We start from the raw sequence: 12,185 nt of genomic DNA, 5'->3' as shown, positions 1-12,185 counted from the left end.
TGGACTGTAGGAGACTCGAACCTCGGTCCCCAAGCGTGTGAGGCCGAAGGTCTATCGACCGAGTTACGAGGGTAGACAATAATGGGGTTGGAGGCTCAGGACAAGACTTAGGGGACTCAGGGAAGGGAACCTGGCCTGTACGGGGAAGGCATTCAAGGGGAAAGTGAGGGGACAGTAGCTGGAAGGACGGTGATAGAAGAGGGACTGGCACCAGATATGGTGGCGGGATCCTTGGGTGCCGTGGAAGTGACTTGATGATGACAGTATTGGGGGGTCAGGGGTTTGTGTTGCACAACTGTTTCGTCAGTGGTGTCATGTTGAAGATCAGTGTTGCAACAGAGAGATATATGTACGCTCTACTTTCTGTTCCCCTTTACAATTAATATATGATTCTGTGGTGAACGTCTCTCTGTAGTCTGGTGATGAACGTCTCTCTCTGTAGTCTGGTGGTGAACGTCTCTCTCTGTAGTCTGGTGGTGAACGTCTCTCTCTGTAGTCTGGTGGTGAACGTCTCTCTCTGTAGCCTAATGATGAAAGTCTCTCTCTGTAGCCTGGTGATGAACGTCTCTCTCTCTATAGCCCGTCCATGAACGTGTTTGTGACCTGTCCATGAACGTCTGATATCATGACCTTGAACGGACACTCCGGGTAGCCTCGCAACACTGAAAAACTTGTTTTTTTTAGGTTCTTGTTTTGCGCATGTCTGGAGGCGGGTCGAAAGTGTTGCTTCTCTCCTCATCTTTCGTTATTATCAGTTCTTTCCTCTCTGTTATAACGAATCTCCTTTTTCTCTTCTATTACGAATCTCCGTAAAGGGCATAAATGTGTCTTTGGTGTCTCTGTAGACGATCCTGTCTACAGGGATTACAAAACGACTATGAGGAATTCAAGCTACAGGAATACAAGGCGGCGAGGAATTCAATCTGCAGGGGCTACCAAAATGCCAGTGTCTCCCCTTGAATGGGTCCCCCTTGTAACGACAGTGACTGGGATTATTGATTGTGGTTTCTGATTAACAGGATTATTTGAAGGCTTCGAGGGTTTGAAGGGTCGTGGAGTGGGGGGGGGGGGGGGGTTATAGAGTCTCTAGTTTAGCAGAGCGACTAAAGCCAGTCTAAGAGCGTTCATTCTAATAATAATATTCTAATTTCTAATTTATTATATGACTAATTTTAGGACTTATTATATATATATATATATATATATATATATATATATATATATATATATATATATATATATATATGTCGTACCTCAACCCGTTCTCGCAAATTTAATAAGTCAATATTGACTTATTAAATATGTGCATAGGTGACATACTTAACATAATAGATACCCTTAAAAAGATTCATAGAAAACACCGACCTTACCTAACCTTGTTAGTATCTAAGATAAGCATCTTATTGTTTAATTACAATTATTACCTAACCTATAATAGGTATAGGTTAAGTAATAATTGTAATTACGAAGCAATAAGATGCTTATCTTAAGATACTAACAAGGTTAGGTAAGGTCGGTGTTTTCTATGAATCTTTTTAGGGGTATCTATTGTGTTTAGTATATCACCTATGCACGTAGTTAATAAGTCAATATTGACTTTACGAATTTGCGAGAACGGGTTGCGTACCTAGTAGCCAGAACTCACTTCTCAGCCTACTATTCAAGGCCCGATTTGCCTAATAAGCCAAGTTTTCCTGAATTAATATATTTACTATAATTTTTTTCTTATGAAATGATAAAGCTACCCATTTCATTATGTATGAGGTCAATTTTTTTTATTGGAGTTAAAATTAACGTAGATATATGACCGAACCTAACCAACCCTACCTAACCTAACCTAACCTATATTTATAGGTAAGGTTAGGTTAGGTAGCCAAAAAAAGCTAGGTTAGGTTAGGTTAGGTAGGTTAGATAGACGAAAAAACATTAATTCATGAAAACTTGGCTTATTAGGCAAATCGGGCCTTGAATAGTAGGCTGAGAAGTGCGTTCTGGCTATTAGGTACAACATATATATATATATATATATATATATATATATATATATATATATATATATATATATATATATATATATATATATATATATTATAAATAAATATATAAATATTATGTAAAATATATATAAAACTATATATATAAATAAATATATATTTAAACTATAATAAGAATAAATTTTATAATTTATTAAAATGAATAATTTATTAGAATGATATTCTAATTAGTCCTCTGCTCTTGTGGAGTTTCCTAGCCTTATCTATCCACACTCTTGACTCTAATAGAACATAAGAGCGAACACCGCAGCAAGCCTGGTGGCCCATACTAGGTGGAACCCATTTAAATTCACCCATTTCAACCATTTAACACTAAATGGCAGTCTATTCCATCTATCCACATCCTGTATTCCCTTCCTATATTCGTCCTGAATTGGAAATTTTCCGATTTATGCCTATCATAAGGGAACTGACAGCTGAGTGGACAGCGCTTCGGATTCGTAATCCTGAGGTTCCGGGTTCGATCCCCGGTGGAGGCGGAGACAAAAATGGGCAGAGTTTTTTTCACCCTGATGCTCCTGTTACCTAGCAGTAAATAGGTACTTGGGAGTTAGACAGCAGCTACGGGCTGCTTCCTGGGGGATGTGTAACAAAAAGGAGGCCTGGTCGAGGACCGGGCCGCAGGGACGCCGGGACGCTAAGCCCCGAAATCATCTCAAGATGATTATATATATATATATATATATATATATATATATATATATATATATATATATATATATATATATATATATATATAAACGATTGCCGACTTAGACACTTCAATTCGTTGACCAGTAATTGTTTGAGTGTAGTATATGTAAATTAGCCTTGCAGGTAATTGCACGATAATTTAGAAGAGTAATGAGTTACGATTGGACTGTTAGTTAATTTGCATGTGCATTAGTGAAGTTGAATAGATTGTGCAACTGAAACTAAAAAAAAGGCATACATTTCGGTTCCATAAATATTATAATGTAATTTAATTTGTATATCCGAGTTTTAGCATGTTGCGTGCAGTGCATTTACATAATAATTGTTATTTGCCATATTGTACAACCGACAGACTTAGTATATGAGGGATGCTCTGGCAACTCTGGGTTGCCACTGTTATATCACTGTGTTATATCACTTGTGTTATATCACTGTGTTATATCACTGTGATATATCACTGTGTTATATCACTGTGTTATATCACTTGTGTTATATCACTGTGTTATATCACTGTGATATATCACTGTGTTATATCACTGTGTTATATCACTGTGTTATATCACTGTGTTATATCACTGTGTTATATCACTGTGATATATCATTGTGTTATTTCACTGTGTTATTTCACTGTGTTATATCACTGTGTTATATCACTGTGCTACATCACTGTGCTACACTGTCTTGAGGTAGACACACTAAGACACACCCTGGGGGAGTGTCTTAAAGGTTACAAGTATCGCTTTGAGAATAGAGATTGAGAGGAATATCGTAAAAGATTAATTAGTACACCAGCTAGTGATAAGTTGGTTTGAGTAATTCACACGAAGACGGTCATTGACGGCAGAGATCCTCACCTCCTTTCTCTTCACCCTCCCTGTCAAATCTTGACACTTAGACGTTTGTGAACATCAGCAGAAGAGGAGGCGAAGCTGTTGAACCTTTACGAGAACAAGTTTCTCTATTTTTCCCCTCATTTCTTTCACATTATGCTGAATTACGTCGCAGGGGATGAACGAACCAATAATAAGTGAGAATTTTGATACCATGCAAGCATTAACTCAATACATGTGGTGGTGGTGGTTGGCATATCTGAATGAGAAGAGATATTTTGATTTTCCTCTCAATCTGTTAATGGATTTTTGTGGTCTTGGGTCTCCTTGGAATTTTTATGTTGCTTTGTTTATAATACTTTTAATTTCTTAGGTTTTTTCTGGGGGGATTTCCTTGGAGGATATTTGAGGCTTGGGTAAGTTCCTTGACACACTTTCTCATCTGGGGTTGGCATTCGGAGCTTTGGGTTGGGGTTGGTATTGATGTGGTAAACTTCACCACACAACCCAAAGTGATGGTTAGTGATTACTGTCTTAACGTTTGTTCAAATACAACCAAGGACATATTTAAATATGCAAAATAAACGGGTATATTCCCCCCTGGTCTTGATATAATCCCAGGCGTTGATATATTGCCTAGTCTCGGTATATTCCCAGGTGTTGATATATGCCCTGGACTCGTATATATTTCAAGGTCTTGATATATTCCCTATGTCACTGAGTTATATCACTGGGATATATCATTCAGCTATATATCACTGTGCGATATCTGCTATATCGCACCTCTCACAAACATAGCGCACCTTTCATAAGTATATCGCATCTTTAGTAACTACATCTCACCACATGCAACTTTATCATACAAGCTTTACAAGCTTCCGTTTCATAGCCTCGTCCAGTATCTGGTTGGGGGAGGCGGGGGGGGTGGGGGGGGGGGGGGGGGGGGGGGGGGGGGGGGGGACACAGACGTGCTGTGTGTGTGTGTGTGTGTGTGTGTGTGTGTGTGTGTACTCACCTAGTTGTGCTTGCGGGGGTTGAGCTCTGGCTCTTTGGTCCCGCCTCTCAACTGTCAGTCAACTGGTGTACAGATTCCTGAGCCTACTGGGCTCTCTATCTTATCTACATTTGAAACTGTGTATGGAGCCTGCCTCCACCACATCAGTGCCTAATGCATTCCATGTGTGTGTTTGTGTGTGTGTGTGTGTGTGTGTGTGTGTGTGTGTGTGTGTGTGTGTGTGTGTGTGTGTGTGTGTGATGTTGGCGTGCCAAACACGCCCAGCTGACCTCTCACAAGGGGAGAAAAAAAAACAATTGACCTTGAGCCATGTTCATCTCTGTGCTGTAGCTGCCCCGCCAGGTGTCGTCGATCTTGTACGCATTTTTACGCGCCCGGGACAGTTTTTGCGTCGTGGGAAGAGCGACTGCAAGACGGCACAAATCCGCCTCAAGGGAAGCTTCCACGAACGCCTGATTTGCGCGGGGGGATTTTTTTTCGTTTATTTTTTGTTTTTCGTATTTTATTTCTGGGCATTGTCTGGCGGGACATAAGCCGTGATATATATTGAATCCGGGAGTGACTGATGTTGGGCTATCTCGGGACAATGAGACAGGTGGGCCTCAGTTTTATTGAGAGTGTAAGCCCCATTGTTTCCTCCACTTAATTGAAAAGAAATGGAAAAAAAGTGAAAAGAAATGTACAAAATTTTGTGAAGATTTTGTAACATGTAACTCGGTATAACTTTAAATATAACATATCTGTTTAGTAAATACAATTTTAGGGTATATTAATGTAATAAGAGTATAAAGTGCAATGTCAATAAAGCGCTTCAACACTACATGGGGAGAAATTCACGAAAAAATTTATTTAATCTTCTGTTCCTTCTATTCCTCTTTCGGGGTTTCGTCTATTTGTATCTGGGATCATCATTTTTCTTCTGTTTTTTTAATTCTTATTTTCACTCGTGAAATTTTTTCGGTATGAAATGTTGTCTCTCTATATTCTTGCTAGTTTTGTGTATACATCTATTTCCGTCCATTAAGGGATCTGTGTCGAGGACCCTCCATGATATATCATGGGGGGGTCTTATTACACTATTAAGATTATTATATTCTTATTACATTAATATACCCAGAAATTGTATTTACTGAAGAGATATGTTATATTTAAAGTTATACCGTGTTACATGTTACAAAATCTTTACTAAATTTTGTCCATTTCTTTTCACTTTTTTTTCCATTACTTTTCAATGGTACACAGTATCCCATGAACCCTCTCCCCTGGCAGGGGTTCACCAGGGGGTGAAAATGTACCCCCTCATCCCCCCATGGGAAAAGTAACACCTTCGCAACACTGGGCGGGGTGTTTGAAGCATTCTGAAGCTAGTGAAACACTGCTCCACAGGACATGACGTCCCCCTCTCCAACACTCAGTAGCGAGGGTAACACTAAAGTATCCCGGAGCAAGGAACACTGGTCTCAAGGAACACCAGGTCGGTCGTAACACAAATCTGATACACATGGTGACTCCTCCAAGAGTTAGTTGGCCGGTGTAGGTAGCCAGCGCGCCCTATAATGTCTCAATGTCTCCCGCTGTATTCCATAATACAGTACTGGTTTACTGGTTTACCCACACTACAACTGACCTCAACACTTATGGCTACCCCACATCCTCTTTCCATCTCCGTTTAATTAAATAAAATATAATTAAATTGTATGCGATAATACGTATTGTCTCCTATTATCACATAAACTCTGTTTAAATTAAATGTGAGTCAAATACTTTAAAGACTTTGATGAGCTGAACCATTTTTCATTGCAATTTGTTAAAATAAAATTCCGAGTTAATGAGTGTGTGTTATCAAGCCTCTTAGTCGCTTGTTGAGTGAGGACAAACAGGTCTAGCGACCAGTGGGGTTCGCTAGGCGGGTTCGACTCCCAGCAGTCCGTCCTTCTCCTAAGGGTTCCATCCCGGGCGACTGGCCTGAAACCTGGCCTGAGGACAGGTATAGCCTCAAGGCCAACGGCTATTTTTAAACGGTTTAAATTTGAAGGAAACGGCTCAATTTCTAACGGTTTTGTCCATAGCGTCAATATTGCGGTGCTTTTAAGAGCCTAAAGTTCAGCTTGCCGATAAACTGACGAAAGTGTAATATTTTAGTATTTTAAAATACAGAAGGTAGTTTGATTAATTAAATTAGATTAATTAAAATCAGAGAAATATTAATTATTTACTGTAATTTGGATAATAACTGCAGACAAGGCAGTTGTTGGTAAATAAATATATGGGGATTAGTTCTTGAACTTTTGTAATTGATTAAGTATCATGTGATTAGACGCCCTAATTAATACATTCCTGAGATAAGCAGTTTAGAGATTATTGTGATGGAAGATTATTGTGATGGAGGAAAGTTCCTCTACACTACCAACCACACACACTCTCCCACACTACCAACCACACACTCCCCCACACTACCAACCACACACTCTCCCACACTACCAACCACACACTCTCCCACACTACCAACCACACACTCCCCCACACTACCAACCACACACTCTCCCACACTACCAACCACACACTCTCCCACACTACCAACCACACACTCCCCCACACTACCAACCACACACACTCTCCCACACTACCAACCACACACTCTCCCACACTACCAACCACACACTCTCCCACACTACCAACCACACACTCTCCCACACTACCAACCACACACTCTCCCACACTACCAACCACACACACTCTCCCACACTACCAACCACACACTCTCCCACACTACCAACCACACACTCTCCCACACTACCAACCACACACTCTCCCACACTACCAACCACACACTCTCCCACACTACCAACCACACACTCTCCCACACTACCAACCACACACTCTCCCACACTACCAACCACACACACTCTCCCACACTACCAACCACACACACTCTCCCACACTACCAACCACACACTCTCCCACACTACCAACCACACACACTCTCCCACACTACCAACCACACACACTCTCCCACACTACCAACCACACACACTCTCCCACACTACCAACCACACACACTCTCCCACACTACCAACCACACACACTCTCCCACACTACCAACCACACACTCTCCCACACTACCAACCACACACTCTCCACACTACCAACCACACACACTCTCCCACACTACCAACCACACACACTCTCCCACACTACCAACCACACACACTCTCCCACACTACCAACCACACACTCTCCCACACTACCAACCACACACACTCTCCCACACTACCAACCACACACACTCTCCCACACTACCAACCACACACACTCTCCCACACTACCAACCACACACACTCTCCCACACTACCAACCACACACACTCTCCCACACTACCAACCACACTACCAACCACACACTCTCCCACACTACCAACCACACACACTCTCCCACACTACCAACCACACACACTCTCCCACACTACCAACCACACACTCTCCCACACTACCAACCACACACACTCTCCCACACTACCAACCACACACACTCTCCCACACTACCAACCACACACACTCTCCCACACTACCAACCACACACACTCTCCCACACTACCAACCACACACACTCTCCCACACTACCAACCACACACTCTCCCACACTACCAACCACACACTCTCCCACACTACCAACCACACACTCTCCCACACTACCAACCACACACTCTCCCACACTACCAACCACACACTCTCCCACACTACCAACCACACACTCTCCCACACTACCAACCACACACTCTCCCACACTACCAACCACACACTCTCCCACACTACCAACCACACACTCTCCCACACTACCAACCACACACTCTCCCACACTTCCAACCACACACACTCTCCCACACTACCAACCACACACTCCCCCACACTACCAACCACACACTCTCCCACACTACCAACCACACACTCTCCCACACTACCAACCACACACTCCCCCACACTACCAACCACACACTCTCCCACACTACAACCACACACTCTCCCACACTACCAACCACACACTCTCCCACACTACCAACCACACACACTCTCCCACACTACCAACCACACACTCTCCCACACTACCAACCACACACTCTCCCACACTACCAACCACACACTCTCCCACACTACCAACCACACACTCTCCCACACTACCAACCACACACTCTCCCACACTACCAACCACACACTCTCCCACACTACCAACCACACACACTCTCCCACACTACCAACCACACACACTCTCCCACACTACCAACCACACACTCTCCCACACTACCAACCACACACTCTCCCACACTACCAACCACACACTCTCCCACACTACCAACCACACACTCTCCCACACTACCAACCACACACTCTCCCACACTACCAACCACACACTCTCCCACACTACCAACCACACACACTCCCACACTACCATCCACGGGCCTGACAGCTGAGTGGATAGCGCTCGGAATTCGTAGTCTTAAGGTTCCGGGTTCGATTCCCGGCGGAGGTGGAAACGAATGGGTAGTGTTTCTCTCACCCTTATGCACCTGTTCACCTAGCAGTAAATAGGTACCTGAGAGTTAGACAGCTGTCAAGGGCTGCTTCCTGTGTGTGTGTGTGTGTGTGTATTCACCAAGTTGTATTCACCTAGTTGTGCTTGCGGGGGTTGAGCTCTGGCTCTTTCGGCCCGCCTCTCGGCTGTCAATCAACAAAATTTTTTTTCACACACACACACCCAGGAAGCAGCCCGTAGCAGCTGTTTAACTCCCAGGGAACCTGTATACTGTTAGGTAAACAGCGGTATCAGGGTGAAAGAAACTCAGCCCATTTGTTTCTGCCATCGCCGGGGATCGATCCCCGCAATTATGAAGTTAGAAAGTGTAGCATAGGCTCCTCGCACAATGTTCTTTATGTGGTCCTCAGGTGACAGTTTTCTATCTAGAACCACCCCATCAGAGGCCCGAGACTGTTCAACACGCTTCCACTACACTTAAGGGGCATAACTGGCCGACCCCTCACAGTGTTCAAGAGAGAACTATCAACATCAGAGGCCCGAGACTGTTCAACACGCTTCCACTACACATAAGGGACATAACTGGCCGACCCCTCACAGTGTTCAAGAGAGAACTATCAACATCAGAGGCCCGAGACTGTTCAACACGCTTCCACTACACATAAGGGACATAACTGGCCGACCCCTCACAGTGTTCAAGAGAGAACTATCAACATCAGAGGCCCGAGACTGTTCAACACGCTTCCACTACACTTAAGGGGCATAACTGGCCGACCCCTCACAGTGTTCAAGAGAGAACTATCAACATCAGAGGCCCGAGACTGTTCAACACGCTTCCACTACACATAAGGGACATAACTGGCCGACCCCTCACAGTGTTCAAGAGAGAACTATCAACATCAGAGGCCCGAGACTGTTCAACACGCTTCCACTACACATAAGGGACATAACTGGCCGACCCCTCACAGTGTTCAAGAGAGAACTATCAACATCAGAGGCCCGAGACTGTTCAACACGCTTCCACTACACATAAGGGACATAACTGGCCGACCCCTCACAGTGTTCAAGAGAGAACTGGATAAGCACCTCCAAAGGATACCTGATCAACCAGGCTGTGACTCATACGTCAGGCTGCGAGCAGCCGCGTCCAACAGCCTGGTTGATCAGTCCGGCAACCAGGAGGTCTGGTCGACGACCGGGCCGCGGGGACGCTAAGCCCCGGAAGCACCTCAAGGTAACCTCAAGGTAACCCCTAGATCTCTTTCTTTATCAGAATTCTTTAAAGATTTCTCACATAATATATAGGTTGTGTGGGGTCTATGTTCTCCTATTCCACATTCCATAACATGGCATTTATTAACATTAAATACCATTTGCCAAGTGGTGCTCCATATACTTATTTTGTCCAGGTCATCTTGATGGGCGTGACAATCATCTTAGTTATTTATCTTCCTCTGTTATCTCAGCATCATCAGCAAACACGTTCATATAATACACCACACACACAGGAAGCAGTCCGTGACAGCTGTCTAACTCCCAGGTACCTATTTACGGCTAGATAACAGGGGCATAGGGTGAAAGAAACTCTGCCCATCGTTTCTCGCCGGCGCCCGGGATCGAACCCGGGACCACAGGATCACGTGCCCAGCGTGCTTTCCGTTTGGAAACCGGCTCCCCGGTGTGTGTGTGTGTGTGTGTGTGTGTGTGTGTGTGTGTGTGTGTGTGTGTGTGTGTGTGTGTGTGTGTGTGTGTGTTAAAAACACCAAAAAAACACTCAGTTGATTGACAGGTGAGAGACGGGGCCCAAAGAGCCAGAGCTCAACCGATACAAGCACAACTAGGTGAGTACATACCTCACCTAGTACATACCATGATATGTGATAGTATACCATCAGCCTGTGATAGTATACCATCAGCTTGTCATAGTATACCATCAGTCTGTGATAGTATACCATCAGTCTGTGATAGTATACCATCAGCTTGTCATAGTATACCATCAGTCTGTGATAGTATACCATCAGTCTGTGATAGTATACCATCAGCCTGTGATAGTATACCATCAGTCTGTGATAGTATACCATCAGTCTGTGATAGTATACCATCAGCTTGTCATAGTATACCATCAGTCTGTGATAGTATACCATCAGTCTGTGATAGTATACCATCAGTCTGTGATAGTATACCATCAGCTTGTCATAGTATACCATCAGTCTGTGATAGTATACCATCAGTCTGTGATAGTATACCATCAGTCTGTGACAGTATACCATCAGCTTGTCATAGTATACCATCAGTCTGTGATAGTATACCATCAGTCTGTGATAGTATACCATCAGTCTGTGATAGTATACCATCAGCTTGTCATAGTATACCATCAGTCTGTGATAGTATACCATCAGTCTGTGATAGTATACCATCAGCTTGTCATAGTATACCATCAGTCTGTGATAGTATACCATCAGTCTGTGATAGTATACCATCAGTCTGTGATAGTATACCATCAGTCTATGATAGTATACCATCAGTCTGTGATAGTATACCATCAGTCTGTGATGGCATACCATCAGTCTGTGATAGTATACCATCAGTCTGTGATAGTATACCATCAGTCTGTGATAGTATACCATCAGTCTGTGATAGTATACCATCAGTCTGTGATAGTATACCATCAGTCTGTGATAGTATACCATCAGTCTGTGATAGTATACCATCAGTCTGTGATAGTATACCATCAGTCTGTGATAGTATACCATCAGTCTGTGATAGTATACCATCAGTCTGTGATGGCATACCATCAGTCTGTGATAGTATACCATCAGTCTGTGATGGCATACCAATACACAAACATCTATTGTAAATAACGTTTCACTACTCAAAGATTGTCTCCAGGTGTGATGGGCAATACAGACAATTTCTTCAGGTGTGATCCACCACCCAGCCAATCACCGGTTCTGATGGGCCGATACACACACAACCAATCACCTTCACATATCCCACCTATGTCACCTCCTGTCAGTGATTGGGGATTGGGGGGAGGGGGAGGGAGGGAGGGGTAGCCCAGTAACT

The 12,185-nt window shown here is 43.6% G+C and overlaps 2 protein-coding genes across 5 annotated transcripts in view; one reads left to right on the top strand and one right to left on the bottom strand.

Moving 5' to 3' along the window:
• LOC138349741 (solute carrier organic anion transporter family member 74D-like) overlaps window positions 1-12,185 on the top strand; it is a 507,981-nt gene that overhangs the window by 17,397 nt on the left and 478,399 nt on the right. The gene's annotated exons all lie outside the window — the stretch shown is intronic.
• On the bottom strand, window positions 11,625-11,951 carry LOC138373692 (uncharacterized). Its single transcript, XM_069340044.1, has one exon. The coding sequence runs from the start codon at window positions 11,949-11,951 to the stop codon at window positions 11,625-11,627; it is 327 nt and encodes a 108-aa protein (XP_069196145.1).

This window comes from Procambarus clarkii, chromosome 43, assembly GCF_040958095.1.
Source record: "Procambarus clarkii isolate CNS0578487 chromosome 43, FALCON_Pclarkii_2.0, whole genome shotgun sequence".
In the NCBI taxonomy this organism is placed as follows: Eukaryota; Metazoa; Arthropoda; class Malacostraca; order Decapoda; family Cambaridae; genus Procambarus; species Procambarus clarkii.
The sequence above is the reverse complement of the archived record's forward strand: the minus strand, read 5'-3'. Positions and strand labels throughout refer to the sequence as shown.

What these genes read in the sequence shown, in the direction of transcription:
- LOC138373692 (XM_069340044.1), bottom strand. Translation starts at nt 11,951, where the DNA reads ATGCCATCACAGACTGATGGTATACTATCACAGACTGATGGTATGCCA.